This window comes from Panthera uncia (assembly GCF_023721935.1).
Source record: "Panthera uncia isolate 11264 chromosome B3 unlocalized genomic scaffold, Puncia_PCG_1.0 HiC_scaffold_1, whole genome shotgun sequence".
Lineage (NCBI taxonomy): Eukaryota > Metazoa > Chordata > Mammalia > Carnivora > Felidae > Panthera > Panthera uncia.
Window position 1 is genome coordinate 83129200 of NW_026057582.1, and position 18105 is coordinate 83147304.

Sequence of the window (18105 nt, forward strand, 5' to 3'; positions counted from 1 at the left end):
TTTGAAGACTAGGTTATAGTATCAATCCATGGTAGTACACACTAATATTTAGGACTTTATGGAAAGCTGTAAAGTTTTTTTGAACTTGTGAAAACACTGCTGCCCTGAAAGATTTGTTTCTTAGTGCTTCACCAAATATTCCAACATTTAAAGTTTTCATTTTGGGGGGAGACAAAATAGTATGCAATCAGCAATCACACTCAAATTTGAGTGTTAGCCCTCCCATCTGTACCTCCTCCCAGCATTTACTGGAGGTATTACATGTGCAAATTACTTAATATCTCTATGCCTCAGTTTTATTATCTTCGTAATAAAGGATAAAAAGACTTCCTACCTTATAGGTTATTGGAATTAAGTGAAATGGTACATATATATGTGTAGCACAATGCTAGATACACAATTAACGATTAGAAAGTACTAGGTGATATTATATCTGTATTTTTTAAGTGACTGCTTATTGACTTGTGATGGTATAGTTCTATATCTCTAGTTAAAGCCACATGTGTGATACAGTTACATAGAGCTGTACACAGATACACAAATGAGATGAGTATACCTACAGTTGGAGAAATATGACTGTATCACTGACAGCTTTCTGATATTGATACTGTACTGTAATTATATAAAATGTTACACTGGAGGAGGCTGGGTGAGAATTCATGGGATCTTCCTGTACATTTCTTGGCAATTAAAAAGAAAAAAATTTGTTAATGTTTATTTACTTTTGAGAGAAAAAGAGAGAGACAGAGGCATGAGGGGGTAGGGGCAGAGAGAGAGAGAGACATAGAATCTGAAGCAGGTTCCAGGCTCCAAGCTGTCAGCACAGAGCCTGACGCAGGGTTCGAACCCGAAACCACACGATCGTGACCTGAGCTGAAGTTGGACGCTTAACTGACTGAGCCACCCAGGCGCCCCGGCAATTTTCTATAGATCTAGAAATATTTCAAAATAAAAAATATTTTAGGAGTTACTGATTGTTGAAAAATGGATTTCCAAATTATGTATACATCTTTTTGATGAGCTCCAAGGGCATTTCTATGATTATTGTTTCTGAATGTTTGTATTTTGCTAAAGGATATTTCTTACTTTAGGAGGAATTGAGACTGGATCAATTACAGAGATGTTTGGAGAATTCCGAACTGGGAAGACTCAGATCTGTCATACATTGGCTGTAACATGCCAGGTAAGCTTTTGGGCTCTAACCAAATCAGCAAAAAAAAGTTGATTCTTGTTATTTTCAAGCATCTTTTGGGATGGAAATAAAAGGCACTTTCTCTATCCCTAAGACTAATTAGAAGGTAGACTTCCTATTGCAGAATTCTTCATTGTGCTAATACTTTCAGATTTTTAATTTCAGATACTTTCTTACCATCCATTAGGCCTCCCCAGGCTTCACCTGCCTTCTTCACTAGTCTAGATTTTATGATTGATCATTAAAGTCATTCCTTTACAGATACCCTCAGATTTACATTCCCCATCAGAACAGATGCCAATTTTGGATGAACTCTTCTCAGTCTTCTCTGAGAGCTGTCTTCTGAGTGCTTGTTCCCTAATAGCTAATCATACTGGAGAAAAATCATACCGTAAAGCTGATTGTCTGCATTTTATTCATTTTTTTTTTTTTTTAGTGTTTTATTTATTTTTGAGAGCGAGCGAGCGAGCAAGCACACAAGCAGGGGAGGGGCAAAAGGGGAGAGGGAATCACAGAATCCAAAGCAGGCCTCAGGCTCTGAGCTATCAGCACAGAGCCCAACATGGGGCTCAAACTCATAAACCGTGAGATCATGACCTGGTCAAGTCGGACGTTTAACCAACTGAGCCACCCAGGCACCCCAACTCCTCCTGTTTTCTGCTCTTCCTCGTACTAAGTATCTTCTCCATTTCTACTTATGCTCTCATTCATAGGAGGATTTGGAAATAGACACACATAATTAATTGCCTGAGATCATATTGTATTGAAAAGGTAGATACAAAAATCAAACCCGACTTTACAAGCCCATCCTCTTAAAACCTTTATAAGAGTAAAACCTTTACCTGGCTTGTTTTCTGCTGTATTGCTAGTGCCTAGTCAGTGCTTTGCACTCAGTAAATACTTGAAGCAATGGAGACAATAGAATAGATGTCCTAAGACATACTCCTTTGTTTGTTTTAAGATTTTATTTTTTAAGAAATCTGTACACCCAACGTGGGGCTCAAATGTACAACCTGAGATCAAGAGTCATCTGCTTCACTGACCAAACCAGTCAGGCACCCCAGCACATACTTAATATAACAGAAATTGTATGGAGGAAGTAGCATAATTCTTTTAGGGAGAGGGATTACTTCACCCTAAAGTAATCATGGAACACTTTAGAGAGATAAGGGATTGGACCATACTCCTGAAGAATGCTAAATTTGAGTAGGTAAAGAAATTAAAAAGCATTTAACTAGGGAATGGTATGTGCAGAAGTGCAGGAGCACAGGGGCATGATATATGGAGAAGACAATAAATAAACCCGTTTATCTAGCTCAGAGGTCTTCCTTGGAAAAGTCGTAGGAGATAAACCTTAAAAGGACACATCAAGGTACACCTGGCTGGCTCAGTTGGTGCAGCATGTGACTCTTGATCTTGGGGTTGTGAGTTTGAGCCCCACGTTAGGTATGGAGATTACTTAAAAATAAAATCTCTAAAAGAAAAAAGGACAGCTCAAGAACACGTTTTAGAAGGTCTTCGCTATAATGTAAGGAGTTTACACTCGATTCTGTAAAGAGTGGAGGGCATAAAATCTTCCTCAACCGAAAAGAAATAAGTAGGGGGGCTTGGGTGGCTTAGTCCAACTTCAGCTCAGGTCATGATCTCACAGTTCGTGGGTTCAAGTCCCATGTTGGGGTTTGCGCTGTCGGCTTCAGAGGGAGAGTGTTCTCATTCTCTCTTCCAAAAATGAAACATTAAAAAAATTTTTTTTGAATAACAAGTAATATTTTCAGAAATACTCTGGTAGCAACCTGTTGAGAATTGGAAGGAGAGGCAAAAGCTGAGGATATTTAATGGATGATTATTATAAACATTAGCTGATTGGGTATAAACTAAAATAGTCACATTGAAGAGATACAGGTAGAAGATGTAAAAGGCGGCATTTAATGACTGATGATAAAAAATATATACATCCCTCAGCCCAACAATGTATTAATTTGGTAAACTCTAGAAAGGATTTGGGGGAGAGAGGTAGTTTTTATGCAAAGATTAGTTCAAATTTAGAGAATTGGGTTTGAGGTAATGAGACAACCAAGTAAAATTGTCTAGCAGTATTTAGAGATGTTGTAACTAAGTCCTATGTAGAGAAGTAACATTGGAATCTCTGAAAATGAAAGATCTGAGAAGAGAGAAGAAGGATATAGAAGGGACAGTGAACAAATTTGTCACTGTTTTGCAACTTTAAGCAGTGTTTTGAGGAGCCCTTTTTCTTCTTTGGGGTCCTAACATTCCTTGGTTTAAGGGTATGTTGCTGTGAGTAGCTGGCCCAGTGAGTACCCTGGAACCTGGCCCATTACTATGGGTCAACTCTATTAGAATTTTTTGAGGCTAGGATTGCCTGGGTGGCTCAGTCAGTTAAGTGTCTGACTTCAGCTCAGGTCATGATCTCATGGTTCGGGAGTTGGAGCCCCACGTTGGGCTCTGTGCTGACAGCTCAGAGCCTGGAGCCTGCTTCGCATTCTGTGTCCCCTTCTCTCTCTGCTCCTCCCCCCACTTGCGTTCTCTCTCTCTCTCTCTCTCTCTCTCTCTCTCTCTCTCTCTCAAAAACAAACATTAAAAAAAATGTTAGGGTTGCCTGGGTGGCTCAGTCATTTGAGCGTCCGACTTTGGCTCAGGTCATGATCTTAACGTTTGTGGATTCAAGCCCCGCATTGAGCTCTGTGCTGACAGTTTGGAACCTGGAGCCTGCTTCAGATTCTGTGTCTCCCTCTCTCTGCCCCTCCCCCACTCATGCTCTGTCTCACTCTCCCTCAAAAATAAATATTAAGAAAATTTTTTTTTAATTTTTAAGAATTTTTTTAGGCTTTATTACAGTTTTAGGTATTTTGAAGGAAATGGCATTATTTTAATCTAGATAGATTATACTCACTTCTCCCATGGACACAGCTTATCGATGAAGTTCAGGACAACTCACATGAAATTTGCCTCTTTATAGCAGTATGACAGAGGAGGGTTACTAATATCTTTCTATTCTAGTGTGAATTCTTACCCTCTCGACAACAGTAGTTCTTGAAACTCATTTATAAATTGTTCTCTTTTGTGTTTTTTTTCCTCTTGTAAAAAGTTTTGAACTGTCCCTCATAATTTATTCAGTATTTAAATAGTTTATCAAAAATGTTAATTATATCAATGTAATGTGCTATGGTTTCAGATGGTATTACAAGCCGTAAAAAAAAACAACAGATTTTGTGGGGCACCTGGGTGACTCAGTTAAGCATCTGACTTCAGCTCAGGTCGTGATCTCACCGTTTCCGAGTTTGAGCCCCGTGTCAGGCTCTGTGCTGACAGCTCTAAGCCTAGAGCCTATTTCAGATTCTGTGTCTCCTTCTCTCTGCCCCTCCCTCCCTCTCTTTCTCTCTCTCACTCTCAAAAATAAATATTAAAAAAAAAGAAATACTGATTTTGTTAGCACCCTGTGTCTTACATAAGTTCACATTTTAGTAAGACACATATATCTGCAGAGACTAATATTTTCTCAAGTCACCCAACAAAATCTTTATTTTTTTTCACGTTATAGATATGTACTTCATTAGTCACAGCTTCTACGTTGAAATGGTGAATGTCATTTCTTGAGATAGGAAAATACTCTGGTTCTTTGTGAATAAAGGTGTTTGGAACAGTAAGAGGCCCAGCTTGATAGTCTCCTGGTTTTTTTCATCATTTACCTTTTTCCTTTTAATTTTAATTATTTAATTCTCATTTTAATTGTTTCTTTTCCTGATTGCTCTACTGATCTTTTTGTTGCAGACCAAATGTCACTGTATGTCTTATGAGACAGCTAAGTTAGAATTCCACTGTCAGGTATACCTGAGCCATTGTTGTTTCTCCTCATAAAGAATTCTGAGGAGGAGAGATTGGGGGTAGAGGAGAACTTTGAGACTGAGACTTATAAAGGGGGGAGCATTGAGAAGAAGAGTGGTAGTGAGCTATAGAAGCTGTATTACTGCCTGGGCACCGTTAGAAAACTGTTAGCAAAAGGGAAATATAGCACCATGATGTGGGTCGTTTGACAGGATATGTTACCTTTTTAAGTAGAAATGGTTTCTGCATGTTGTTTTGACAGAGATTCATGTGGAATAAATATTTACAGTATATCTGTAGTGGCTAGGGCAACTACGTACACTTGATCTTAGCCAAAAGGCCGAGAAGCAATTAGGGCAACTACGTATATCACGCTTATGCTCTTCAACTGTGCAAAAAGAATCCTATCCTGGGACTATTTATTAAGTAGATTATGCCTGTCAACAATAAACTGAAGCAAAATTCTCAAACATATCCTTTCTATAAAAGTAACTGAACATTCACAGCTGACTGAACACCTATAGAGCTTTTTTTGTTTTGTTTTGTTTTAAGAGACAAACATGCTAATTCATTAATAACAGAAAGGATTACATTTCACCATCCTGAGACCTGGAACTAGAGATATAGAGAGGATGTTAGATTACTGCTTGAATCTAAACATTTTCTGCTCTCATTTGAGATTTTCTTAACTTAATTTTACTTCTCAATGAAATAAAATTCCAGTACATTAGATCTCTATCTAATAATGAAGTTATGTAAAGCTGAGAGCCACAGTTAGATTACAAAAATAAAGAACCCATGTTTGTTCAAAGTACTAGAGATATTTTCAAATTCAGAGAATACAGTTTATCAAAAATTGCAGTTTTGAATGCATATATGCCCTTTGACAGAAAATGTGGCTTCCATGGGGCATCAGTTGGTGAAGGGTCCAACTTTGGCTCAGGTCATGATGTCACAGTTTGTGAGTTTGAGCCTTGCATCGGGCTCTGTGCTGACTGCTCAGAGCCTGGAGCCTGCCTCAGATTTTCTGTCTCCCTCTTTCTCTGCCCCTCTCCTGCTCATGCTCTCTTTCTCTGTCTCAAAAAGAAACATTTAAAAAAAGTTTTTTTAAATGTGGCTTCCACAATTTTCACATAAAGTCAAGAATAAATGTACAAAGAGTTTATACCATAGCATTATAAAATGGTGAAAGTTCAGAACAACCTGGATCACTAAATTAGGAAGAAGGGTGAAATTATGTTACTAAGCAGTTATTAAAAATAGCTAACTTGGTGGTGGTGTCCCAGTCCAGTAACACAAGATAACTGCAGTGGCACTGGAGGGCAAGATGGAGGGGACAGAATGGGCTGGAGTGCAGAGCATGCAGTCCATCCCCTTGAAATTGGCTCAGTAAACACACTGGGACCTTGTCCACTTTTCTGTCAGTCTGCCTACCTATACCCAGCCACCTGTGGTCTCCCTTCTGTCCAAAGAGGTCACATAACTGAAAAAGAACCTCTTCTCATGCTAGCACTAAAGATAACAAACAGTGAGAAAAATGGGGATCCTCATTCATCTTAATTCCTTAATTTCTTCAGCCCTGAGTCTCAAGATTTTCTCCTCCCCAAAAAACTAAGTCAGCCTTTGCTGTCCTTTTGGCCAGTGATTCCAAACATTTCCTCTGTGGAAAATGTTTTTCTCCTTCCGTGGATTCTTAGGATTTAAAAGATAACAATCTTTTTCCCCTTTCCAAATTAACAAAGCCTCTGTAACTGAGTGCTAAGGTCAATACCGTAGGGGTAGACATATCAGATTTCAAAGTGCTTTCTGTATGTCAAGCACTGTGCTAAACACTTTATGTGAGTTATTTAATCTTCAGAACAATCCTATAAGGTGGGTTTTATCTACATTTTACAGAAAAGGAAACAGATTAATATTCTCAAGGTCACATGGTAATGGCAGAACCACATACCAAAAGCCTTGGTATGAAACTGCATAGATTATGATCTGGAAGATTACTTCTGGGAGATGGGAGGGATAAAGAAGAGCTTTTAGTTTTTACTCTACTTATTTCTGTATTGTGTGAATTTTTAAATCAAGCATATAGTACTTTCATAATTTTGAAAAGGATTTTCTCAGAAATAGGAAAAAGAAATTTTGATGATACTAGGCCCTTAATGTAAAATGTCCTAAAGGATTTTCCTTAGAATTTAAAGGTGAATTATGGCTCCAAAGTAGATTTCTAGGGTGGAAACTACCCTTTAGCATAATTCACTTAAAATTTGTAAAACTCGGGGCGCCTGGGTGGCTCAGTCAGTTAAGCGTCCGACTTCGGCTCAGGTCATGATCTCGTGGTCCGTGAGTTCGAGCCCCGCGTCAGGCTCTGTGCTGACAGCTCGGAGCCTGGAGCCTGTTTCAGATTCTGTATCTCCCTCTCTCTGACCCTCCCCCATTCATGCTCTGTCTCTCTCTGTCTCAAAAATAAATAAAGGTTAAAATAAAATTAAAAAAAATAAAATAAAATAAAATTTGTAAAACTCAAAGGTGTCTGGCATGGGATGGATAGCCCAAAACTGAGATTTCCCTAAGTGGTTCATGAGACTGTTTTCGTTTCTTTCCTTTTTCTTTACACTCTACTTTCCAGGGCACCTGGGTGGCTCAGTCGGTTAAGTGTCCGACTTCAGCTCAGGTCATGACCATCTCATGGGTCATGAGTTCAAGCCCCACATTGGGCTCTGTGCTGACAGTTCACAGCCTGGAGCCTGCTTCAGATTCTGTGTCCCTCACTCTGCCCCTTTCCTGCTCACGCGCTCTCTCAAAAATAAATAAATGTTAAAAAAATTTTTTTTTTATTAAAAAAACTCCTTTTTTCCTTTTGTTCATTTTTAACGCCTGTAGGTATTATTGGAATGAGCACCTTTTTTCTTTTTTTCTTTAAACTTACAAGCTAACGTAGTAAATAATCTTTCAAATGTTTGTACTCCGGGCTCCTAGGTGGCTCAGTCATTTAAGCATTCAGCTTCGGCTCAGGTCATGATCTCGCGGTTCATGCATCTGAGCCCCACATCAGGCTCTCTGCTAACAATGCAGAGCCTGCTTCAGATCCTATGTCTCCCTCAATCTTTGTCCCTACCCCATGCTCGCTCGTGTGCACGCTCGCTCTCTCTCTCTCTCTCTCTCTCTCTCTCTCAAAAATTTTAAAAAAACATTAAAAAAAGCTTATCTGGGATCTGAAAAAAAAATTTTTTAATGTTTGTATTCTTGAGAGAATTGTTCAGTCTTATATTGGTATGCAGACTTAGAATTTTATCATCTACTTTGAACTGTATTTCCAAGCAATCCAACTCTGTTAGGACTCTGGATTCACTTGGTGTGGGTCACCATGAGCTTCGTAATTCCTTGTTTCTACTATTTGTATTTCTCTTAGAAGGGAATGCCTCCTCCTTACTTCTGAGTGTCTCTTTAATGTATTTTTTCCCTTTGCCTAATTGGGGTGAATGGGGAAGTTGATTAGTTATATCAGAAGAAGTACGGTGTTCATTTCCACATTGTTATTTTTGTTCTCTCTAGCTTCCCATTGACCGAGGTGGAGGAGAAGGAAAGGCCATGTACATTGACACTGAAGGTACTTTTAGGCCAGAAAGGCTGCTAGCAGTGGCTGAGAGGTAGGTTACTTGATTAAATAAATCTGGCCTCACCTGTCACTGTAGTGATTGCCAGGGTTATTAGTATGTCTGAAGAGTGTCTCTTCTCTTACTTCTGTGTATTCCAATGTTATGTGTAGTTCAGAAAAATGACCTTCCATAGTAGAGGAAAGTGCTCTTCTTTAAAATCTATGAGTTATTGTCAGACTGGATAAAAAACTACAACTGTATGCTGTTTCCTAGAGAAACACTTTAGATTCAGAGACACATAGGTTGAAAGAAAAAGGATGGTAACATATTGCATACAAACAGTAACCATAAGAGAGCTGGACTGGCTATACTAATATCAGACAATATAGACTTTAAGACAAAAAATATGTATTACTAGAGACAAAGAGGAACATTGGGAAAATAGAACATTATCAACATATCCATACCTATCCTCAGGCCCCAAAATATGTGAAACAAAAACTGCCGTAATTGAAGAACAAAATAGACAATTTAACCATATTTTGTTGGGGACCAGTATCTTACTTCAAAAGACCCTGTAGCTAGCGTTATACTTAATGGTGAAAGTCTGAATGCTTTCTCCTTAAGATTGGAAACAAGGTGAGGATGTCTACTCTCACTACTTATATTCTATGAAGTGGAATATGCTGAATGTACTGAAGGTCCTAGTCAGTGAAGTCAGGTGAGAAAATGAAATGCAAGGCATCCAGATTGGAATGGAAGATGTAGGTGACATGCTCCTGTATGTAGAAAATCCTAAGGAATCTACATAGACACAAAACTGCTAGAACTAGATTAGTTCAGCAAGGTTGTAGGATATAGTGTCACTATGCAGAAATCCATTGTATTTTCATATACAAGCAATGAACAGTTCAAAAATTAAGAACCCAATTTCATCATTCACAGTAGCACTGAATTCCATTCACTGTCAAAAAGATCAAAATAGTAATAATTTCAACAGAAGACTACAAAACATCGATGAAAGAAATTGAAGATCTGCATAATTAGAGAAACAGTCCATCTTCATGGATTGGAAGACACAGTATTACTAAAGTCTTAATTTTTCCTCCAACTAATCTATGGATTCAGCACAATCCCTACAGAAGTTTTAGGAAACTTTTTTGAAGAAATCAACAAGCTGATTATAAAATTTATATAGAAATGTCTAGGATCCAGAATAGCCAAACCATTCTTAGGGTGGGGGAGGTGAAGAGAAAGAACAAAATTGGAGGTCTTAGTCTTCTTTATTTTTTTTTTCAAAATTTTTTTTTTTCAACGTTTTTTATTTATTTTTGGGACAGAGAGAGACAGAGCATGAATGGAGGAGGGGCAGAGAGAGAGGGAGACACAGAATCGGAAACAGACTCCAGGCTCCGAGCCATCAGCCCAGAGCCTGACGCGGGGCTCGAACTCACAGACCGCGAGATCGTGACCTGGCTGAAGTCGGACGCTTAACCGACTGCGCCACCCAGGCGCCCCAATCTTCTTTATTTTAAAATTTACTCTGAGGCAATAAAAATTAACACAGTGTGGTACTGGCATAGGACAGACATGTGAATCAGTGAGACAGAACTGAGAATTCAGAAATGAGCTCTTTAATTTATAGTCACTTGATTTTTGATAAAGATGCCAAGGCAATTTAATGGTTCCAAATAAGAGTCTTTTCAGTAAATGATGCTAATGTTGTTGGGTATCAACATGCAAAAAGATAAATTTAGACCCTTACACCATACATAAAATTGACAAAAATGGATAATAGTCTGATAACTCTTCAAAAAATTAAACAGAATTATAGTATAATTCAGCAGTTCCACTTGTGAGTATATGCTCTAAAGAATTGAAATACGGACTTCGGTACTTGTACACCAGTGTTCATAGCACTAATCACAATAGCCAAAAAGTGGAAACAACCCATTTATTCATCACTAGATGAATGGATAAACAAAATGTCATAAACACACAATGGAATATTTTTTAATCTTAAAAAGGAAGGAAATTCTCATACATGATACAACATGGATGAATATTGAAAATATGCTAAGTGAAATAAGCCAGTTACCCAAGGACAAATTATATGATTCCTCCTCTTATATGAGGTACTTAAAGTAGTCAAATTCATAAAGGTAGTAGAACAGTGGTCCCCAGGAGCAGGAGGTGAGGGGAATTAGGAGTTTTTATTTAAGGGATATAGTTTTAGTTTGGGATGATAAAAAGTTGTGGAGATGGATGGTGGTGATGGTTGTACACCATGGAAATGTACTTATTGCCACTGGACTGTACATTTTTAAAAAGGTTGAAATGGTCAATTATATGTCATGTATATGTACTTTATTATTACTATTTTAAGGATGATGGTCCTAAATAAAACTAATACTATAAAACTTAGGACAAAAGGGCAGACAAAAATATTTGTGATCTTGAGGTAGGCAAAGATTTCAAAACACAATCCATGAAAGAAAAAAAATTGATGTTTTTATTTTCATCAAAATTTGAAGATTGTGTGTTTCAAAGAACATTAGTAAGAAAGTACAAAGACAACCCAGAGAATGTCAGAAAATATTTGCAAATCATGTATCTGAAGGGTCTAGTATCCAGACTATACAAAGATCTCTTAAAATCCAACAATAAAAAGACAACCCAATTAAAAAATGAGCAAACTATTTGTATAGCTGTTTCTCCAAACAAGATAAATGGCCAAGAAGCACATGAAAAGATGCTCAACGTCATTAGTCAAGGGGAAAAACAAAACCACAATGAGATACCACCACCAGGGTAGCTGTAATAAAAAAGGTAGTAACAAGTGTTAGGGAGGATGTAAAGAAACTAGAATCCTAATTGCTGGTAAGAATGTAAAATGGTCCAGTCACTTTGGAAAACAGTGTGGCAGTTAAATATAAAATTACCACATAACCCAGCAGTTTCACTCCGGTTATGTATGTACCCAAGAGATATGAAAACATATCCACATACAGACTTGTATATGGATGTTTATAGTATTGTTATAATAGCCCCAAACTGAAAATAACCCAATTGGCAGTCAACTCATGAATGAATATACAAAATTTGGTTTATGTATACAGTGGAGTACTATTCAACAATAGAAAGGAATGAAGTACCGATGCATGTTATAACATAGATGAACCTCAGAAGACATACTAAATGATAAAAGCTAGGCACATAAGACCACATATTATATAATTTTATTTATATGAAATTTCCAGAAGGAGAAAATCTGTAGAGACCATAGATAAGTAGTTGCCTGGGCAGGGAGTAGGAACAGGAAATAACTGCATATATACTTGATAGATCTTTTCAGGAAAACGGAAATGTTTTAAAATTAGATAGTGATAATGGTTGTACAACTCTGCAAATTTTATTACTAAAAAGTCATTCAGTTATACACTTAAAAGCAGGTCAATTTTATGGCATGTAAATTATACCTCACTAAAGTTGGTAACAAATGTCCAAGTTTCTCTGTCCCCTAATACATCTTTCAAATAAACTGTCCAAAGTTTTACTTAATTTCTCTTGTCTAGAGTCAAATGTGATAATTCGGTCCCTACCACACATTTTAATGAAACCTAGTCATTAAATATAATTTAATTGCATGTTTAGACATCAGACTCAAGTTGAAACTTGACTGGCTAAGTTGAAAATAATTTTTTTTTAGCTTTAGAATTATAACCGAATTCTCTTTCACAGTTTACAATTTGAGGGATCCAGGGTATCAAACATAAACCATTGAGGCAAAAAAATCAGTTGGAACCATAATTGCAGCTCTTTGTGTCTGCTTATAAAATCTTACAAAAAAAGATTCACTCGTTTGCAACCTGATCTTAGTTTTATTTTTTTCTTTTTTTTTTAATGTTTATTTTTGAGAGAGCATAAGTGGGGGAAGGGCAGAGAGAGGGGGACAGAGGATCCAAAGCTTGACAGCAGCAAGCCCAATGTGGGGCTCAAACTCACTAACCACGAGATTATGACCTGAGCCAGAGTCATTCAACCAACTGAGCCACCCAGGCTCCCCTGATCTTCATTTTCTAAAGATGGGTGTACTACACTGTATCTTCCCTCCCAAAGTTATTTTTGTTCTTGTACAGAAGTCACACTTTTAATTTTTAAGTACACTGTTTCAGTAGCTGAGTTTTTTGAGTTAGAATTTTGCCCAGTAACATAAATGAGTGCTCAGATAGGATAGATGAGATAGTAAAATGTTGGCTATGAGGACAGGGCTTTGTTTTGATCACTCACTGTCTACCTAAGCCCTAGAAAAGGGCATTTGGCATTTACTAATGAATGAATTAGTATTTATTAATTAGGGCCATGTTTATGGCTGTTTTGTCAACTAAAGGAAAAATGTTTATTGTACTTTTTTAAAGGTTTTCAAGTAATCTCTACACCCAACATGGGGCTCAAACCCACAACCCCAAGATCAAGAGTTGCAAGCAAGGAAAAATATGTTTAAATAAAAATGTCAGTCTATTTTATCACTTCTACCTATCAGAAAACTTTTTGTAATTGAATTTCTGTTTATGTATGTTGTGTTTATATTATAGTTCTGAGAAAGTAACAGCACTTCCTTAAGCTAGTACCTAATTTCCCTTCACAACAGAACAACCCTCATTTTAGTTGTTGAAGAATACTGACCCACATTCAGGTTACTATAACTCAGGGCTTCTCCAGAATACAGTCCTCAGTATAGCTACATTAGCATCACCTGGGCACTTGTTCACAGTACAAATCTTCTGACTCCACTCACATTCTACTGAATCAGAAATTGTTAGGGAATCAAAATAGCGTCCAGCAATGTTTGAACAAGCTCTCTAGGTGATCTGGATGCTTGCTAAAGTTTAAAAGCCATGACCATAATTGCTAGCTACAGTGTCACCACCTTTTTTGAAAGTTCTTTTAAATACTCTCAAAGAATGCCAGAACCCCCTTGAAGCTATATGAGCTGTTTTTCATACTTACGTGTTAAGAATCACCTGAGGTATTTGTTAAATATATAAATTACTGTACCTCTTCCCCCCAAATTGTGATTTATTAAGTCTTGGTTAGGCCCAGGAAATTTTTTTTTTTTATAAGTGTTCCAGGTTATTCTTGAGGAAGTTCTGGAAACACTATGAGAGAGGATACTTATTTCTAGCCAACTTTTTCCATGTTATGGGAATTGAAAATTCCATGCACTGCTCCAGGAATGTAAGCATCGAGATCCCTATAGTGTTTCTTGTGAATGCTGCTGACAGGCCAGAGTAACTCTTTGTTTTTCTGGTGAACCATCCTTATTCTTATAGCAAAAGATACTTTCCTGATAGATATTAATGTTTCTTCAGCAAATCTAGACTAGTGTAGTGCAGTACTTAGGCCTCTTGAATCTTTTTTTCTTACAGCCATGATTTAAATATGGAAAATTTTATCTCCAGTTTAACTGGTCAGGATTCCAAGATAAAACTCTATCCTTATTGCATCTCATTATCTTCATGCTCAGACTTAATAATTCATTATCATCAATCCACTTAATGCCAAAGCTGAACACGTACTTGTGTTGATAATGACAAAGAATAGCAGGTGAAATGTCCATAAAGTACAAAGATGATGTGGAAAATTCAGTTGGTTAGAGTGAGATGTCCTGATATTGAGGTTTACCTCATTGCAATGCTCTATCCAAGTGCTAGAATATTCCTTTGTTTTTCTGTTCTGTTGGGGAGGAAAAGCCAGAGGAAAACTGTTAAACTGAATCTCAGAAGAATAGGTTTAATGCAGTGTATGCTTTTGTAAAGATCAGAGTCTCCACATAGACTGCTTCTATAAAAGACTGACAGGATCATAAACATAGAAATTTATGGTTCTCAAAGAATTACAGTGCCTTGATTTTGTTTAAACAGATTCTCTTTTAAACTATGACATAAGTGAGTTGGTGTACTTTTGAACTGTAATGATTTTAGGTGACGTTAATATGAAAATATTACTTGGGTATAATGGTATGATTCTCTTTAGGTTATAGATAAAAGCTTTATTCAGTAACATTTATTCAGAATTTACTAGGTATAAAAAAATGTGCTAGGTAAGAGAGGCCAAGTTTTTCCCTCAAGAAATTTGTAGTCTAGTAAAAGAATGGTAGGGTGGCTCCTCAAAAGTGCCATATAAAGTCCTAAACCAAAGTTTCTAGAAGTGCACAAGAGGGAGAATCACATCTATTTGAGAGGTGCAGGGGGAACCTTTGTAAAAATGCAGGCATTTAGTTGTGTCTTGATAGATGGATAAAATCAAAATATCTTTGAAGAAATGGGTCTCCATTATGGTATATTTAATGAAAATAAAAGTTGTCCTACTCATACCACTTTGAGCATTCAAATCTTAGGGTAGCAGTTAGAGAGGTATAAGAAAAAAAAAGATTATTCTAAGAAAATAGAAGATCTCTTACTTGCCTTTTTTTTTTTTTTTTTAAAGTTTGAGAAAGTAAGAGAAAAAGGTCCTCTTATATGCTAATGCAAAAGGAATGGCACCTGGGTGGCTCAGTCATTTGAGTGTCTGACTCTTGGTTTCAGCTCAGGTCATGATTTCATGATCATAAGATTGAGCCCCAAGTCCAGCTCTGAGCTGTCAGTGAGCCTGCTTGGGATTCTCTCTCCACCACTCTCCTGCCCCTCCCCTCTCTCATGTGCGCCCACGCTTGCTCTCTCTCTCTCTCTGGAAATAAACTTTTAAAAATGCAAAGGAAAAAATCATTATTGAAGCACATGATGAACTAAGGTATCACTTATTTAACCACACTGGATACATGTCTTATAATCTATCTTAACTGTAACTGGTTACTAGCAAGAAAAGAAAATAGAAGAAACGAAATACAGGAGTACCTGGGTGATTCAGTCAGTTAAGTGTCTGACTCTTGATTTTGGCTCAGGTCATGCTCTCACAGTTTGTGAGATAGAGCCCCGGGTCAGGCTCCATGCTGACAGTGTGGAGCCTGCTTGGGATTCTCTCTCTCCCCCTTTCTTTGTGCCTCCCTTACTAGCTCACTTACTCTCTCTCTCAAACTTTAAAAAGTGAAAACCTTTATTTAAAAAAACGAAATACACTTCTCTTGAACTTCTTCAAGTTGAGTCTGTTCAGAAGGTTTTATTCCTGTTTTTATTCCTGTATTCATGTATAACAATAGTTTACATGAATTTAATTGACTTGAATGATGATTTGTTTCAGTTCCAATTCTGTCATGTTGCTTTGGTTTTTCCGGGAAACATTTGGAACATTAGATTTAGAAATTTCTTATTTTGGCTCAGGAGTCCTCAAAGACTAAATTTGATTTAGTCTGAAGTCCTGCCTGGTAGATCTACTCCTTCTACTTTTAGTAGAAAAGGAATTAATATTCTTTGGTCATAACATTTCTTGCCTAATCATCCAAGTAATTTCTTTGTTAATTTCAAGTCTGCCTGAGTTTTGTGTGCAGTCTAAAAATGTTCTCTATTCTCTTCTAGATATGGTCTCTCTGGCAGTGATGTCCTGGATAATGTAGCATATGCTCGAGGGTTCAACACAGACCACCAGACCCAGCTCCTTTATCAAGCATCAGCCATGATGGTAGAATCTAGGTCTGTGCTCAGTAGAAGACATGGAATATGTTCCAGAGCCCTTACCCTGAATTTTATGTAGGCTATGTGACAGAATTGATAGTAACTTGAATTAGACAGGGGAGGTGTAAGTTTTAGTTCCACATTCTTGCATTGTGGGTTCAGGTCAAGTCGGTGTTAAAAAAATGAAACCACTGGGCACCTGGCTGGCTCAGAGGAGCATGCAACTTTTGATCTTGGGGTCGTGAGTTTGAGCCCCACGTGGAGTATAGAGATTATTTCCAAAAAAAAAAAAAAAAAAAAGATGAAGCCATAGTCCACTTGAACTTACTGGAAATTTTACTTATTACATAGTGCCTCAGACGTGAATACTGTACAAATATTTTAATACATTTATGTACGAATATAACTATGAATATGAAAGTTTAGGGTAGTAAGGAAGGGAGCAGAATCTGACACAGGCTAGAAATAGGCTTCATAGAGTCCTTGTTTCCTATAGGTATGCACTGTTAATTGTAGACAGTGCCACTGCCCTCTACAGAACCGACTATTCGGGTCGAGGGGAACTTTCAGCCAGGCAGATGCACCTGGCCAGGTTTCTGCGGATGCTTCTGCGACTTGCTGATGAGGTAAGTTGTGGGATAGGGACAGACCATGCCTAAGTTTCAGGGTCCTTGCTGGGAGATCAGAACATCAGTACCTGGTGTCATGAAGATAACAGATAGGAAGAGATATATATATTAATCATTCTTTACTTTGTGGGGAAAGGGGTGGCAACAGTAGGGTTCTTTGAATATCTGGCCACAAAAAATGACATTTATTGTTTCCCCCATCAGTTTGGTGTAGCAGTGGTGATCACCAACCAGGTGGTAGCCCAAGTGGATGGAGCAGCCATGTTTGCTGCAGATCCTAAAAAACCTATTGGAGGAAATATCATTGCTCATGCCTCAACAACCAGGTAAAGTGATGGGATAAGCGATTTTGTCTTGGGGTGTCATATTAACTGAAGTAAACATGAAGATATAACATTTCCATTAAACCTGGTTAAAGCTTTTGTTGTATAATTAGACACAGGAGCCCTTGCTAAATCTAATTGTCATGCCCTGGTTAGTACAGATGTTTGCTTTTAGTTTACAAAAGAATGAAAAGCCCCCAAATATGAAAGAATGAATATGATAGGCCTCTTCCTCGTTAGTAAAAAAGTAATTATTTCAAAATGTTAAATTCACTAAGGTAGGGGCAGGATAGAAGTTGATTCTTCCAGGTTGTAAATGTCCCTAAGGAATACAGAAAGATCCCCAAAGTCCTAGGAAGTATATATATATATATGGGAAAAAATTCATATCTACCATAAATAGGAAAAAGATTTTAAAATTATAATAACTTTGGTCTGTTTCTTTGGGTCAGACTGTATCTGAGGAAAGGAAGAGGGGAAACCAGAATCTGCAAAATCTACGATTCTCCCTGTCTTCCTGAAGCTGAAGCTATGTTTGCCATCAATGCAGATGGAGTGGGAGATGCCAAAGACTGATTCATTGGGGCTTTTCCTGTGATAAAGCTTAAGTGCTACAGCCTAATGGAGAGGACTGCTCCCTGGGGCTTCTTCACAGGCCTCTTCCTGTTTTCCTGCCAGAAAAAGGCTTCTGGAAAAACACCTATTCTATCAGCTTTTGGGATGGTGTAAACAGGAGACAGGTCAGTAGTCACAAACTGATCTGAAATGTTTATTCTCTCTGGAGTTTATTAATGTCTATGTGAATTATTTGGGGGGAAGTAAGGAAGATGTTTGACATCGTGCCTTAGGGTTGACTCAGAACTAACAGATGTTACCCTGGCCAATCTTTAGTTCCCTTGAAGACAAAAGCTGGTG

The 18105-nt window shown here is 37.6% G+C and overlaps 1 protein-coding gene across 3 annotated transcripts in view; it reads left to right on the top strand.

The window, feature by feature from the left end:
- RAD51 (RAD51 recombinase) overlaps positions 1 to 17962 on the top strand; it is a 33919-nt gene extending 15957 nt beyond the window's left edge. For all 3 annotated transcript variants that reach the window (XM_049613363.1, XM_049613361.1, XM_049613362.1), the window contains exons 5-10: positions 1092 to 1183; positions 8585 to 8679; positions 16143 to 16256; positions 16735 to 16864; positions 17072 to 17193; positions 17643 to 17962. In XM_049613363.1, the coding sequence (XP_049469320.1) occupies positions 1092 to 1183; positions 8585 to 8679; positions 16143 to 16256; positions 16735 to 16864; positions 17072 to 17193; positions 17643 to 17766 (677 nt within the window). In that variant the 3' untranslated portion in view covers positions 17767 to 17962. The remainder of the gene's footprint in view (positions 1 to 1091; positions 1184 to 8584; positions 8680 to 16142; positions 16257 to 16734; positions 16865 to 17071; positions 17194 to 17642) is intronic.
- Positions 17963 to 18105: the final 143 nt, after the last annotated feature.